Genomic DNA, 16,047 nt, shown 5'->3' on the forward strand with positions numbered 1-16,047 from the left:
TGAAAACATCAGATGCGAGACTAAAGTACGAAGTGATCGCTGTTCGGTTAATCTGAAATCCTGTTTAGGTTTACTAATTTGGTGATGTCATAATACCTCTTGCGTTCGAAATCCTCCGCAGATTATTGTCGCCCCTGTGTTGATGATGCATTAATGTAATCCAGTGCTGGTGGGCAAACACTGTAATTACTTGCAGAAGCATAACAGCCTTGCCTTCCTCCCTCTGGACCGCTGATGTATGCTGGGTTTCTCAAATGAGAAGGCAAAGCCCCGTTTTGGCGGCATTTCTACATTAATGTACTGTAAAAATGTTGCATTTAAAGTTTAAACAGTATCTGGGTTTGAGTCAAATGAAATATCATGTATCTGATTTCATCAGTTTTGTCAGAATTTTCTATATTTTTATATATATACTTTCTTTCTTTTAAACAATATTGGTCCCCCTTTTGGTTTTTTCCAAGGTTTTCATTTCTGTCTCCCAAGGGAGTTTGGGTTACTTGCTGATGTCGCCTCTGGCTTGTGTAAAGCCATTCGGTTAGAGTTATATTCAGTAATTACTAGGGAATATTATTGTGTGATCAATAAATCAATAAATCATTTAGATGAATGATTCAGTGAATCTCTCATTAAAATGTAATTTTTATTTATCATGACAAACTAGCAAAGGAACCAGCTCAAAAATCTGTCTATTTCCAATGGTTCGACCCTGCCAGGCCAGTTTGAATACCAATGACTGTAAAAAAATATGGATGGTGCGTCAGCGCCTTTTCCCATTGAACGCTTTGAAGGCAAAACGCCTCATGAAGGGCACAAACTGTCACATATAACTGCGCAGCTGCAGAATCAAGCTTCCAACCAAACGATTGTACGTCAAATAAACCACGCCCCCCCCCAAACTTTTCATTTGACTGCCCGTATCTGCACTATAAGGCTCGCTCCATTGGGCTATAAGCACTTACTTTTAAAAACATGTAATATTATATGATTTAAAAACTGTGATGTAAGCTGTTTTAAATAATTTAATCTAAACAATATATGTTGGACTGCAGAAATAAATGATCTTTCATACACTCTAACCTAAGTTAGACTCAGCTATGTTGAGCACAAAAAATATTTCTCTTATAAAGGGTTGTTGGTATTTGTTATGTTCACAGGGGTAGAAATATCACTTGTAAAATATGAACAATAACATATAAACAACACATACATTTTTAGAAAGGTTTTTGTTTTTAATTAGCAATCAACAGGACTCAAAATATACATACCATGGACAGCTATTTGCCATTCTGGAAAAATCATGCGTTTAATAGATAAATACATTAAGATTTCTAAATATCAACAGGATATTTACACATCCTATCCCTGCACTATATAAAATAATCCTTATCAATTTGTACAATAAACTTAGCAGTATTAATACATCAACTGATGGTTATTTGATCAGCTGCTGCAACATCGCCTCTATGTTGTTTATCGTTTTTTGCCTCCGTTTTCATTGGTTTATTCGATGCCTTAATATCTGGTAAATAAGAATTTACCTTCATTTTAATATTTATTCTGTGTTTTTAAATAAAAAGCCAACGGTAAATGATGTATAGAAATGATAACATTTACAGCTCTATTTATTATATAAGATTGTTTCTAGAACATTAATATTTTATAACTGCAAGTTCAGTAGATTAACATGCTGAAACTGTCAGAGACGTCCTTTAAATCAAGTTCAAATAACATTACAGGAGATCGATGTGGAGATAGGCTAACATTAGTTTTTCTAATTATTATTTCAGACCCATAAAGAGAATTACTGCTATAGCGATTACCTGTAATTCCCTGTCATGGCTAGGCATGTATCAGCAAACTAGTAATAAAGCCTGATAAAGCCCTTACTTTACCAAATAAACAGTGATCCATCAGATCCTGTAGGTCAGAAAGTACCGTTTATTGCTGAACTCATTTTATCATGGTAAAATAACACAGAAATGGAATAAGAACACTTCAACCTCCTCCCGAAGCTCCGACGGTCTGCTTTGAGAAACTGTCAATCACAATGACACGCCCTGTTTTTATAGCATTAAATTACTGGCTAAAAAAATACTGTTTACAAAAATGAAGATCTGCACTTATATCAGCATGATAACCAGTGCCTTAATTGACCAAAACCATCTTTGAGACATTTTATTGCAAGTGTAACACATTTTTTATTTGGGCTCAAGTTTCGTTTATTAACACAGAGGAGGCGGGCTTTATGACTTGTACTGCTGCCAGCCCCCAGGGGGCGATCTAACGGCCGGGAGCATCACTCAAAACCAGGCATGTGGCACGCTTGTTGTAGACAGTGTGAGCACGATGCGCGGGTGTTTTTTCTTTGACAAGATAATTGGCCAATCACATCACACATTCATTTATTTCTGTCCAATCACATTTTTGCATCTGTGGATCATTTACGTAAAACTGAGGATTATTTACTTACCCATATTAATTTTTTGTGATTTTGAATCATAGGTATGAACACTAGATATTGCATACGGACCCATGTGTCAATAGCACCGTCACATTTGTAGATCAGAAAGGTGGATGTGCACATTGAGACGCAGGGATATCGATGGTTCACAGGAGTTGTTAATAATGGAGTTTCATTCACAAAGGAATCGCTCCCTACGTTAGAATGAAAAGTGAAAGCAGGAGAGGGAGTGTGTTTCAAGACATGGATCAGATCAAATTTAACAGGGAGGGAGGATAACGTTAATACATTTAGCCTACATGCACACAAACATATGCCCTTTGTCAGCAAGGCCCGTGCCGTCACTTATCCATCGATGGATAAGTAGCGTTCATTTTAAAGACGAAATGCAGCCATACATACTTCTGGCTACATAATTCGCGATCACCAGAAATGTATATTGGGCTACGTTTTCAGAATGAGCCTCGGTTGTTTAAAACCTTTTTTTTAATGACTTTTAAAAATAACATTATTTAATTCTTTTAAAAAGCATATTTTATTTAGGATTTATGTGTTATTAATATTCACACTATTTTCAGACCATTAAGCGGCTAATCCTCTATGAATAGACTGTGTCAGGAAGGTTACTGACATGGAGGTGCAGTATTAAATAAATGAACAGAGCTCAGTGCTCACTGAAAACGCCTTAGTCACAGATCATTTAAAGTCATTTCAAGTTCATTCTGATTGGGCTGTGAACAGAAGCGCTGATGTCTAAGTTGGAGAGTTGTTTACTTTTTAATTAATCTGTCCAATTCCAATGGTTTGACCCTGCTAGTTCAGTTTGCAGACAGTCTGCGAACATAATGGGCGGGTGTTTTTTTTTCTTTGCCAGGATAATTGGCCAATCAAATCACATTATTTCTGTCCAATCACATTTCTGCATCTGTAGATCATTTATTTAAAACTGAGGATCATTTACTTAGCCTTATTAAGTTTTTTTGTGAAGTTGAATTTTGTTGAAGGTGGCACAGTGGCTCAGTGGTTAGCACTGTTGCCTCACAGCAATAAGGTCGCTGGTTCGAGTCCTGGCTAGGCCAGTTTCTGTGTGGAGTTTGCATGTTCTCCCCATGTTCATTTGGGTTTCCTCCAGGTGCTCCGGTTTCCCCCACAGTCCAAAGCAGGGGCATAGATTTAGGGTGAACGGAGGTGACGCGTCCCCACCAATATCCACCAACCGTAGAAATGTCCCCACCAATAATTTAATCCAGTTTAAAAAAATCATGCTGTCAACATTAACCTAGACCATAGAGACATAGACACGCAGAAAGGATTAAATCAAGTTCTCTCCTTGAGTCCTCCCGCCCCCAAAACGCATATGGACATTTTGATTGGCTGCGCCTTTCCCTGCTATCATGTGAAAGGCTGTGGCTGCCTTCAGAAACAAGCAGCGCTAAACGTAGTGGATTGTATTTTTTTTTCCCATGCTAGAGTATGGTCTGTTGGGTGACACACAAGTAAGGATGACGGCAGCAAAACAGGTGGGCATAAGGTGCTTTTTTTCAACGAAAGTGTAAGTCACATACTGTAAACGCAAGTTCGCTACTGAATAAGTCCATCAAGATAATGCCGTTAATACTTGTGACGCAGTCTATCGCTTAATCGCAGACTGATATAGTCTGTGAATAATATGCCCTGAAAACTAACTGCAGAATAAACAGCTATGATCCCAGGCGATTAGTATGATCCCAGCCGTTTCTCCTAATTTCTCAGAGTAGCATGTCCAATTTCAGTTGAAACAATTTGTCAGAAAAAATACAGCCTGTGTATAGGCATAATATTTTCATTTGCACTTTGGCTAAAATAAACAGTCCCTATTAAACTCTCTCTTTATCTCTTTAAATAAACTTTACATTAGTAAAGTAAACATTACAGTATCAGGCCTGTAGCCAGCTTATTGAGAGGGGTGGCTATTTTTTTTTTCTATTTGCAGTTATTTGCCTGATTTTCTATTTAATTATGAAGTATAAATATAGCATTTTAGTGACATTTTAAGAACTATTTTTGCTGGATTAGCTTGGTTATCATAACCACGCTTTTTGATGTACCAAAAAATATTTCCAACTATTTTGTCAAATTGTTTACCAGTTATCTGTCTAATTGTTTATTTTGTCAAATTGTTTAATTATATATATATACATAGTTTGATTCACCCTGTCCCACCAATGTCAAGTGCAAACCTACACCCTTGGTCCAAAGGCATGCGGTACAGGTGAATTGGATGAACTAAGGGCGTACTCACACTATGTACAGTTGCCTTGAACTGGGCCGAAGCACGCTTGTCCCCCCGACGGCCGCAATCATATTGCATTCGGGCCTAAGCACGCTTTCGTCATCGAAGATGCGCTGTTTAGTAAGAAGTGCTCTCGCTTAGCACAGTGGAGATTTCTTTAGGTATATCGTTTTTGTCCTTTGGGATGCCGTGACACGCAGTCAAATATTTCGCCGAACAGATCAGCCACTTTTGACGCTCATAAACAATTATAAAGTCCTCCTGCTGCAGGTATTAGGAGGTTTGCTGAAGGTGCAGCTGTCGTGCTGTGAGGGGTTTGCGTCTTTAATAATCTACGACAGTTTGCGTTCATTAAACAGTAAGAATGATTAATAAATCCATATCAAACAATCCCTTAAAAGTCACATCTCGTTTTCAGTTTTAGTTCCAAGTTACCGCGATCAAGCACACATTGAGCCCGATTCAGAGCACCCACACTTCTCAAACGATCCAGGAAATGGGCCTGGGCATGGTTCGGATAGCATAGTGTGAGTACACCCTGAAATGGCCACAGTGTATGAGTGTGTGCGTGAATGAGTGTGTATGGGTGTTTCCCAGTACTGGGTTGTGACTGGTGACCCCTGATAAATAAGGGACTAAGCCAAAGAAAAATGAATGATTGAATGAATTCTGTTGAATTCAAAATTATATTTGACCTTGGATCCATCTACCCACTTTGCCACTTGACCTAGAGTTTTTATATGAATGTAAAGATATACTGTACCAAGTTGTTAAAAGCTGTTTCTATTATCTAATATCTAATATTGCCAGAGGACCAAGTGAGTCAGACCGCCACTGGTGTCCCTTCAAAAACTATTGGTGCAAGACACCCATGGGCTCCAGGGAGAAAAAATCAAAACAAAAACACCCACTACCTTCTTCTGAAAAGTTATGCTTTGGTGCTAAAATTAGTTTTTTTATACTCACTATACTGTATATGTTTTACCTAATTAACATTCTTCACTGTGTTTTCATTACCCTATGAAAGTATGTGAATGATGTGAAGATTCATTCCTTTATTAAACACTGCTAGTGTTAATAATTAGTCTACTGCTTAGCTAAAATATTATTATTATATGTTAAATTCCCTTTCAATCGAGTCCTTAGTCATTGAGGTCATTCAAAGTTTGAGTATTTACAGAAGGGACTTTTTAGCTACAAAACATACACTACCTGACAAAAGTCATGTCGCCTATCCACGTTTTAGGAACAACAAATAATAACTTGATTTCTAGTTGATTATTTGGTATCAGAAGTGGCTTATTTGAAAGGCAAAGGCCTCTAGATTACGCTTATTTTACTGAAATAAAATATGGTCATGCCTTGATTTTTAATTATGTAATTAGGACAGTAAGGTCTGACTTTGCTTAGACAAAAGTCTTGTCACTTAACAGAAATAATGTACAGTATAGAATATAAAGTCATGGTGCAGTGGAAAAAGATCTAATACTGTGTATGACCCCCATGAGCTTGGAGGACTGCATCCATACATCTCTGCAATGACTCAAATAACTTATTAATAAAGTCATCTGGAATGGCAAAGAAAGCATTCTTGCAAGACTCCCAGTTCATCAAGATTCTTTGGATTCATCTTCAATGCCTCCTCTTTCATCTTATCCCAGACATGCTCAATAATGTTCATGTCTGGTGACTGGGCTGGCCAATCCTGGAGCACCTTGACCTTCTTTGCTTTCAGGAACTTTGATGTGGAGGCTAAAGTATGACAAGGAGCGCTATCCTGCTGAAGAATTTGCCCTCTCATGTGGTTTGTAATGTAATGGGCAACACAAATGTCTTGATACCTCAAGCTGTTGATGTTGCCATCCACTTTGCAGATCTCTTGCACGCCCCCATACTGAATGTAAACCCAAACCATGATTTTTCCTTCACCAAACTTGACTGGTAGATGTGAATTGGGAAGGCTAAATTGTCCATAGTGTATGTGTGTGAATGAGTGTGTATGGATGTTTCCCAGAGATGGGTTGCGGCTGGAAGGGCATCCGCTGCGCAAAACATGTGCTGGATAAGTTGGCGGTTCATTCGGCTGTGGCGACCCTGGATCAATAAAGGGACTAAGCCGAAAAAGAAAATGAATGAATGAACAATATAGAAGGGCGTATGGTGGGGTAGTGGATAGCATGATCACCTCACAGCAAGAAGGTCTCTGGTTCGAGCCCCGGCTGGGTCAGTTGGCATTTCTGTGAGGAGTTTGCATGTTCTCCCTATGTTGCCGTGGGTTTCCTACGGGTGCTCCGGTTTCCCCGACAGTCACCCCCACATGGTCTATAGCTAAATTGAATAAGCTAAATTGGTCGTAGTGTATGTGTGTGAATGCATGAGTGTATGGGTGTTTCCCAGTGTAAGTTGGCGGTTCATTCTGCTGTGGCGACCGATTGGTAATAAAGTGACTGAGCCAGAAAAAAAATGAATGAATAAATGAATAATATAGAAATACTATGTACTTCAACATTTTTATTTAAAAATTTTTTTTTCTATATTTAATATTATAAAAAAGTTTGTTATTTTACTTCCGTTAGTTCCCAAAGCAACATATTTAATTTTAAATATATTTTTATTTTATTTTATTTTGGTCAAGAAGGTGTTTTAATAGTTTATGTTAATATTTCAGTTAGCTGCAGAGGCAATATCTCTACTTTAATTCATTATTTTGGTGTCCATTGTCTTTTACTTGCTCTTCATAGAAAACACCCCTTCTTTAGACATTAATGAAATAAACATACAGAGTCCTCACCCGCTCTCAAGTTTTCCGCGGTTGTTAAAGATGTTCCCTGTTGACCTGAGAGGCTATTTCACAGCCTCGACAAGCACCACGTAACGGCAAAGTGTCAAGCCAGGAGCAGTTATGTCAGGACCAAAATTAAACTCGAGAGGGAAACTCTTGAATGCAAGATCAAGTAATTCATAGATCCTCGAATGACCTGCGCTTTTAAATGGGGCGTGCGGTAAATCTGAAGATGAGTTTTCTAATGTCAGATCAATGCTGGAACTGAAATATGCTGGATATCATAAATCTGGTGGGCTGTCATGTTGAATATTGATCTGTTTGTATTTATAGCGACAGATAAATCGGCCTCTGCTGCATCATGTGTCTCGCTGTAAGTACAAAAGATGCTGCCTCTCTCTCTCTCTCTTCTCTCATTCTCCCTCGCTCTCTCGGGTGAGATTACTGTTCCCATGGCAACACAGCAGATTGCTTGGAGATTGCTATGGTTGTGGGCACCATGGTAGCTCATTTTATATGCTGCTGGGTCTCTCCTTCTCCCTCTCTCTTTCACACACATCCTCTCACTTTCATTCTGTCTGCTGGCACTTCGGGGTTGCACGGACGTTCTTGTGTCAGGAATCAAAACAGACTGCCCTAACACACCGATTGGGGAATTGATGGTGTGCGAGTCTGTGAGGTTGTAGGTTAAATGGATCAGATACGCACTTAGTAACTACTGCAGTTTGTATATGTCAGTCTGAGTGCCGTTGTAGTGCTGTGATACTTTATGCTCTGTGTATATTTAGGTAAATATATAAAGAAGAAATAATTAATGACGCCATGTTGAATTATTAGGAAATAGGGCAAAGCTGAAGTGGACGATGCAAAGTGGTTCCCACTAATAGTATTTTCGTTCAGGTTTAGGACAGGACTCTGGGATGGCCATTTCAGTGTTTTCGGTTTCATTGCCCTGAATGAATTGCTGACAGTGGAACTTCTGATAAATATTTGAATTCAGTTTGTCAATCCTGCTGCTTGACACCTTAAGACATTTTAGGTTCAGTCTTTTCCCAGTTTAATGTTTCTGTGAAATGATATTAAATTTTAAAAATAATATATTGAAGTTATTATACATGTGTTAGTGTTAAGGTAGGTGCGATACGGTGGTGCAGTGGATATCACAGTCACCTCACAGCAAGAAGGTTGCTAGTTCGAGCCCCAGCTGGGTCAGTTGGCGTTTCTGTGTGGAGTTTGCATGTTCTCCCCGTGTTGGCAAGGGTTTCCTCCAAGTGCTCCAGTTTCCCCCACAGTCCAAAAACATGTGGTATAGGTAAATTGAATAAGCTAAATTGGCTATAGTGTATGTGTGTAAATGCGAGAGTGTATGGGTGTTTCCCGATGCTGGGTTGCAGCTAGAATAGCATCCGCTGCATAAAACATACGCTGGATAATTTGGTGGTTAATTCCACTGTGGCGACCCCTGATGAATAAAGGAACTAAGCCGAAAAGACAAGAAACGAATAAATAGTGTTATGGTTATCTACAAGCTAGTATCACTGTAGAACAATGACAAAATTCACATTTTGAAGATATAAACATTCAAAGCTTTAGATTCGTCACTTATGGCAAAATGAATCAACAAATGTTTTGATGACACCACATTCTTCAGTTTCTCATAAAATAAAAACTCATAAAAAACAGGCTCGTTGTGAATACGTACCCCTGTATACATTTCTAAAGAGTGTGAATTATGTAGCCAGAGCTATGTATGGCTGCATTTCGTCTTTAAAACGAACACTACGGGGATTTTATTTCTTTTCACCTACTAGCTGACCGCTTACCTCCGCATGGACGGCTTTTCCGATGTTACCAGTTTGCCCAGTGGCTTACCATGTCCGTCAGCAGACTTGAGAGGCAAAGAAGAGTTGACCGTGATGAGGGGTTCAAGTCCAGTGAAAAACGATTCCAGAAAGCAGGTAAAGCAAAAACAAAAGGCAAAAAAAAAAATTTGAATGAGCAAGTAAATAACAGGGTGAGAACGTGGTAAGATCTGAAAACAGGGTAAAAACGAAAAGTAAGTAGCAGTAAAGAGGAAAATTAAAGTAAAGAGAAAGTAAAAAGCAGGGGGGCAGAGTCACAGATGGAAATGAAGGCTTGTTTCGGCACAAATTAAGCCCTGGGTTTAGGGAAGGGGGTGGGTAGGTGTATCGGTTGGCCTCCCGTGGATTTACGCGAGAACAGCAGGCGCGAATAGCACTCACGAGAGAAATTCGAGATATGAAAAAGTGTATACAGCGGCCTCTGGTGGAGACAAAAATTGAAAAAAACTCACCTCCTGGGACGTAGTTCGCGATCTCCGGAAATGTGTATAGGGGTACTTATCCATAATGAGCCTGGGTTGCATAAAATCTCCTGACCAATCAAATTCAATTTAGTATTTGATATGTCCCACCCTCATCTAGATGCATATTGCAGACCCTGAAATTGTCATTTAGGCGTTACCTAAACACTTTCAAGAATATTATAAAGAATTATTTTAGAAAATATTAAATGGTAGCTGAAACTTATTATTACTCCTTATTAGTCATTTGGAAACAAAGCCCATTGCCCACTTTACCCCATTTACAATCCCCATATGCATAAACAGTCAGTATACAGTGAACAAGGAAATTATGCCGACCAAGCAATGACTATTGAGATGAACACCAATGCTAATGGCTAGCACTCTTACTCTAGATCTCTTACTGGGTGCTCAATAAAATTTTTGTTGTTGGCTTCTGAATGAATAATCATCCAAAATGTCTTCACAATCATACTCTGTTGCATTGTACATGCATGAGGCATGCTGCCTGTTTGTTCAGTCATTCTCCTCTCCAGCTTCTCTATTTGTACATCTTTGTCTTTCATTCTCTTGTTTAGTTATTGCTTGTGTGGTGAGTCGTTTTCGTGAGGCCGGTTGTTGTCATGGCGACGACAGCCCACAGATGGAGGCAAGAGAGCGAGGAGCGCAGCAGAGAGTTTTCACTGGCTTCGACACAAAACTTGTTGACACACATACATGATACTCACGCTATGATGAAAATCTGCGCGCATATCAGCGCTCAAGGGCACAAACAAGCACCTGACTGATTTACAGTTGCTGTCTAAATTGGGTCAGTCCTTCTATGTCATAAATTCTACACCCAGAATGGAAGAAAAGGGAAACGACTTGACACTTGTCCAATTCTGTCTCATGATGTTTTACTGCTAATGTGTTTTATTGTGGGCAAATTTATGTTGCGTGCTTGACACCGTATGGTGAATTATTGGGAAAGTGGATCCATCTAAGCACCTTGTCTTATTTATCAATAACCAAGACTGTGGTTGTCACATAGTAGTCACATAATATTTCTCAGTCTGGGTTTATTTTTATGACATATTATCAGTTTCTCTCTAGGCACATACCTTGACTATTGATTTTTTTTTACCAGGATTAGGAAATGCAGTTGATTTAATGCATTTTATGAAGAAAAAAATGCTACGGGTGTGATATTGCATTTATACAACAGTTTGACTGCATAATCATGTATATAAAAAGAAAATCAAACATGGAGAGTCTCAAAAACACGTTTGTAAAAGGAACTACACTTATACATATCTGCAGCAGATATCAGAACAGCAGAAACCATTGCTACTTCACAAACATCACTTTAATGCTAATATTTGAATGATTCTCTAGCATAATGTCTAAAATTATAACAATGCAGGTGATTTTGCTGACATTTTAAGATTGAAAGACTAAACAGCATGAAATGCCATCAGTCTACAGAGATTTCCCAGTATTTCTCTGTTGCAGTTGGGAGATGACAATAATCAACCTCAAAAAAGTCAAAGCAAAGCAAACACTACCAGATTAGTATGGTATAAATACAACAATACAAAATACAAAAGAGAGAGATTGATTTAGAATGTCACTTTCTTGTTTAATAACAATTTGTTCAGCTGTAGTTTGAAATATACGCTGAAAAAATACTGTTTTTCTCCCCTAAGGGCTTATTATGCAGTCTCTGTCGCCACCTTGTGGGTCGGAATGTCAACTGTCTTTGCTCTGCTCAGTATGCCCGGCGACGCGCTGAATCTCTAAAATCATGAATATTTAAAATAGGCCCTATCCTTATAAAAAATTGCATAGTTGCAAAATTAAACAACTACATTCTCGCCTATAAAAGCCTCAAAAGTACATTATGTTGTCCAAAATCTGCAATATTTATCAAACTGTAGTCCTCTGCTTGCCACTCATGTGGGCGGAGTAATACACAAGGGTAAAGAAGCTGTACAAGTGCTGATATTACTTTAATATCTCACAGCTTTCAGCCAATCAGATTCAAGAACCTGACAGAACATTGTATATATAAGCAAAATGACACGAGTAGCAGTGTGATGTGGCTTTATATCGGCACTGGTGGGAGGCGTACGTTACTGTACCACCAGTGACGATATACAGCCACATCGCACTGCTACGAGTGTGATATTGCATTTAGACAACAGTTCGACAGCATAATGGTGTGTGTTTAAAAAAGAAAATCAAACACAGAGAGTCTAAAAATTCTTTTGTAAGAGGAACTACTTTCTCCGCTATTCATTCACATCTGCTGCTGATGTCAGAAAAGCAGAAACCGTTGCTACTTCACACACGTCACTTTAAAGCTAGTATCTGAATTGATTCTCTAGACTCTCAGAAATAAAGGTACGCGAATTGTCACTGGGGTGGTACCTTTTCAAAAGGTACACATTTGTACTTAAAGGATCCATATTGGTACCTCAAAAGTATACATCAGTACTTAAAAAAACACTTTTGTACTTTTTAGGTACTAATATGTACCCTTGACGTATTAATATGGACCTTTTAGGTAAAATTTTGTACCTTTTGAAAAGGTACCACCCCAGTGTCAGCTCATGTACCTTTATTTCTGAGAGTGTAGCGTAATATCTAAAGTGATGACAAAACAGGGGATTTTGCTCCCATTTTAAGATTATAAGGCTGAACGCCATGGAATGCCATCAGTCTTTTGCAATCAGGAGATCACAATAATTAACCCCGAAAAAGCCAAAGCAAAGCAAAGATTACCAGATTACTATGGTATAAATACAGCACTACAAAATACAAAAGAGAGAGATCGACTTAGAATGTCACTTACCTGTTTTATAATGATTTGTTCATCTGTAGTTTGAAACGTACGCTGAAAAAATGCTGTTTTTCTCCCCTAAGGACTTATTATGCGGTCTCGGTCGCCATCTTGTGGGGGGGAACGTCAGTTATCTTTGGTCTGCTCAGTATGACAGGCTGATAGCCGCCAACGCACTGAATCTCCGAAATTATAATTTATAAATATAAATTATACGGAAACTGCATAGTTGTGATCTATGTAACTACATTGTCACATAACAAGCCTCAAAAGTACATTATAATGTCCAACAGCAGCAATATTTTCAAACTGTAGTGCTCTGCTTGCCACTCATGCGGGCAGAGTAATACACAAGCCTGAAGCCCTCTCGGCTATCAGCCAATCAGATTCGAGAATCAGACAGAACTATATAGAAAGTGTGTGTATGTATATGTATATGTTTTTTTTTTTTTTTTGCATTGTATATAGCTCTTATTACAATTTTAGAGTTGGAATATCATGTATTGCACAATGTTATTAACAGGGCTTTGATTCCATTTCCCCCCATATTTATTTATATTCATCCATTATACATTTAGTATATTTCTTTCTTTCTTATTCTAATGATGAACTCGTGCACTGTATACATATCACGTAAGTGGCAATTGTTGGAATGGTGGCTAAGAATATTAAGAAGTCAAGTGCTAAGTTATATCTCAAGGGCAACTAGAAGAACAACACAATATAAGAATGCAAAAACCTTGTCCATGCAGTAAAGATGCCTGAGTGCTAGATCGGGCCAGTAAAGACGAGCCACTAGACTCAGACAGTCCATTAACGCTTCCCAAATTTATCTGCAGAAGAGGTTAGTGACACGAAAGAGGTTAATTACAATGGAGGTTAATTACAACTCGACCGAAAGCATTTTGTATGAACTTAAAGGAGTTATTTGGCAAATTCTGGTGGGCCGGTGAGGGGGATTCAAATTTACACTGTGATTAGATGGCATTGCGAGGTGATTTGATGTAGAGTAAAAAAAGAAAAGGACCAAATACTAAGCCATGAGGGACTCTGGGGTGGAGGGAAAGATAATGAAGCTTTCTTGATAACTTAGATCTGTTCTTCAAGTAGGAAATAAAGCGGGAAATTAGCTCTGTCAGCACTGAAATAAACAGTTTGCGTTTGACCATGTCAAAAGCTGAAGGCAGAGTTGTGCAGTGTAGTCAAGTCGCTCTGTAAGTGGTAAGCTTGCGTGACAAGACTTAATTCCTAAGTAATGGGGGTCAAGCATGCTGTTTTTAGAGAAAGGTTGACATTTGGTTTAAACCACTCAACACGCAACGCTTGCTGTGTCATCTACTGTATTCTGTACAAGCAAACGGAACCCAAACTGTTTTGAGATGCAACAGTATTTAAAGAATAACAATATAACCTTTTTTAAGCGAAGAGCTACTATTAAGGCATTCATGGATGGCTGACCAAAGGCTGAACTATCAGGTATTAGAAAATATCACTCACCTCTAAGAAATGCTTCTTCTCTGAATCATTACCTGACTATTATGTCGGGTCCATGACTATTGCATTATGCGAGCAAAGGCAATTCCTCAAGACTCTTCCGCTGAGTGGATTTAAAAGTCATAATAATGGTTTTCTGACCAGGAGGCTGCCACATTCACATTTGCCATTGTGAATATAATTTGCCATAGCCTCTAGCAACAAACCTGCTTTCCTGCATTATAAATGTGTGTGGACATGTGTGGATGGATTGTGCGCAGAAACCCCCACACTAGAAACACTGGAAAAGCATATAAAACGCTGACAATGAGATATCCTGAAGATTCCTTCGAATTGTTTGTGCTGCACATGTGTCTTTGTCTTCATTATAATCACCAATTGTGCTTGATTTGATATATTCTCTCCCTTTTCTCTTCAGGTATCTCATGAATGTGACGTTTGAAGGACGCAACCTCTCCTTCAGCGAGGATGGTTTTCAGATGCATCCAAAGTTGGTTATTATACTGTTAAATAAGGAGAGGCAGTACGAAAGGGTGGGTGTCTCTCATCTTCTCAACTTTTGATTTCTCTTAAAGATTATATATTTATGATTCAGAAACCTTGTTATTACTGACACTAGTGGGCGTTAAAGTCTGTGTGAAATTAAAAATTACAATGTTTATATGAATAGGTGAACGATTCTTTGTTCCAAGTTAACCCACAGAAAAACAATGCTTGTTTTGGTCATTTTTAATCAAAGTCTGACCATTTGCTTTCATGATTAAGGGTGATTTATACTCGAGGCATTCATCACGGTGTTTGCGGAAGTTTGCTTTGGGTGTGCATGACGTGATTTTTTTGAGACCCAAGCGAGCAGTTCGCATGGCACCACATTTTATTTGAGCTGAATTTGAATCACTTTGAAGCAATTTTGTCTGAACAGGTACGACTGTACAGACATTTTTATCTGTCCATGCGTGATCATAGGGATAACCAGATGGCCAATAATTCTTGGCTAGAAATTGCAAAAGGAAAAAAGTTTTTGTAAAAAAGTCTAGAAAACTTGATAGATAAGTTTGTTAAAGCCAAAAAGAAAGGCCATGGCAAACGTGGAGACCCAGGTGGTTTTAATATTACCGAATATGTTTTTCTACCATTCATAGGTTTTACATTGATGTATATATTACAATTTTAAATTTTAAACAATTTTATAATTACAAAACTATAAATAAGGAACAAATTATTTCTTTGATAAAGAAGTCATCAGTTTACAATGTACTGATGCCCTGTTTTTCTAAGTTTTATTAGTGATCATGGTCAGGAACGTTGGACCATAATTTGCACAAAATACACAAAAAGAAAGCCCTGCCCCTACTCAATATTTTGTTATAGATGGAAGTGCATCAACATACTGAAATAAAACATTCAGCAACTTCTGGTTCACACCGATTTTAAGTAAACTGCACTAATGCATGTGTAATTAAAATATATTCATAAAATATATATACAGTTGAAGTCAGAATTATTAAATCCCCTGAATTATTCACCCCCCTGTTTATTTTTTCCCCCAATTTCTGTTTAACGGCGAGAAGATTATTTTCAACACATTTCTAAACATAATAGTTTTAATAACTCATTTTCTAACTGATTTATTTTATCTTTGTCATGATGACAGTAAATAATATTTGACTAGATATTTTTCAAGACACTTCTATACAGCTTAAAGTGACATTTAAAGGCTTACCTAGGTTAATTAGGTTAACTAGGCAGGTTAGGGTAATTTATTGTATAACGATGGTTTGTTCTGTAGACAGTCGAAAAAACTTACTTAATGGGGCTAATAATTTTAACCTTAAAATTATTTTTATTAAATTAAAAACTGCTTTTATTCTAGCCGAAATAAAAAATATAT

The 16,047-nt window shown here is 38.0% G+C and overlaps 1 protein-coding gene across 3 annotated transcripts in view; it reads left to right on the forward strand.

Annotated features, from left to right (window-relative positions):
• The window catches only part of grin2bb (glutamate receptor, ionotropic, N-methyl D-aspartate 2B, genome duplicate b), a 193,285-nt gene that overhangs the window by 130,085 nt on the left and 47,153 nt on the right, over window positions 1-16,047 (forward strand). For all 3 annotated transcript variants that reach the window (XM_056456689.1, XM_056456692.1, XM_056456690.1), the window contains exon 7: window positions 14,575-14,689. In XM_056456689.1, coding sequence (XP_056312664.1) covers window positions 14,575-14,689 — 115 coding nt within the window. The remainder of the gene's footprint in view (window positions 1-14,574; window positions 14,690-16,047) is intronic.

Source organism: Danio aesculapii, chromosome 1 (assembly GCF_903798145.1).
Source record: "Danio aesculapii chromosome 1, fDanAes4.1, whole genome shotgun sequence".
NCBI lineage: Eukaryota > Metazoa > Chordata > Actinopteri > Cypriniformes > Danionidae > Danio > Danio aesculapii.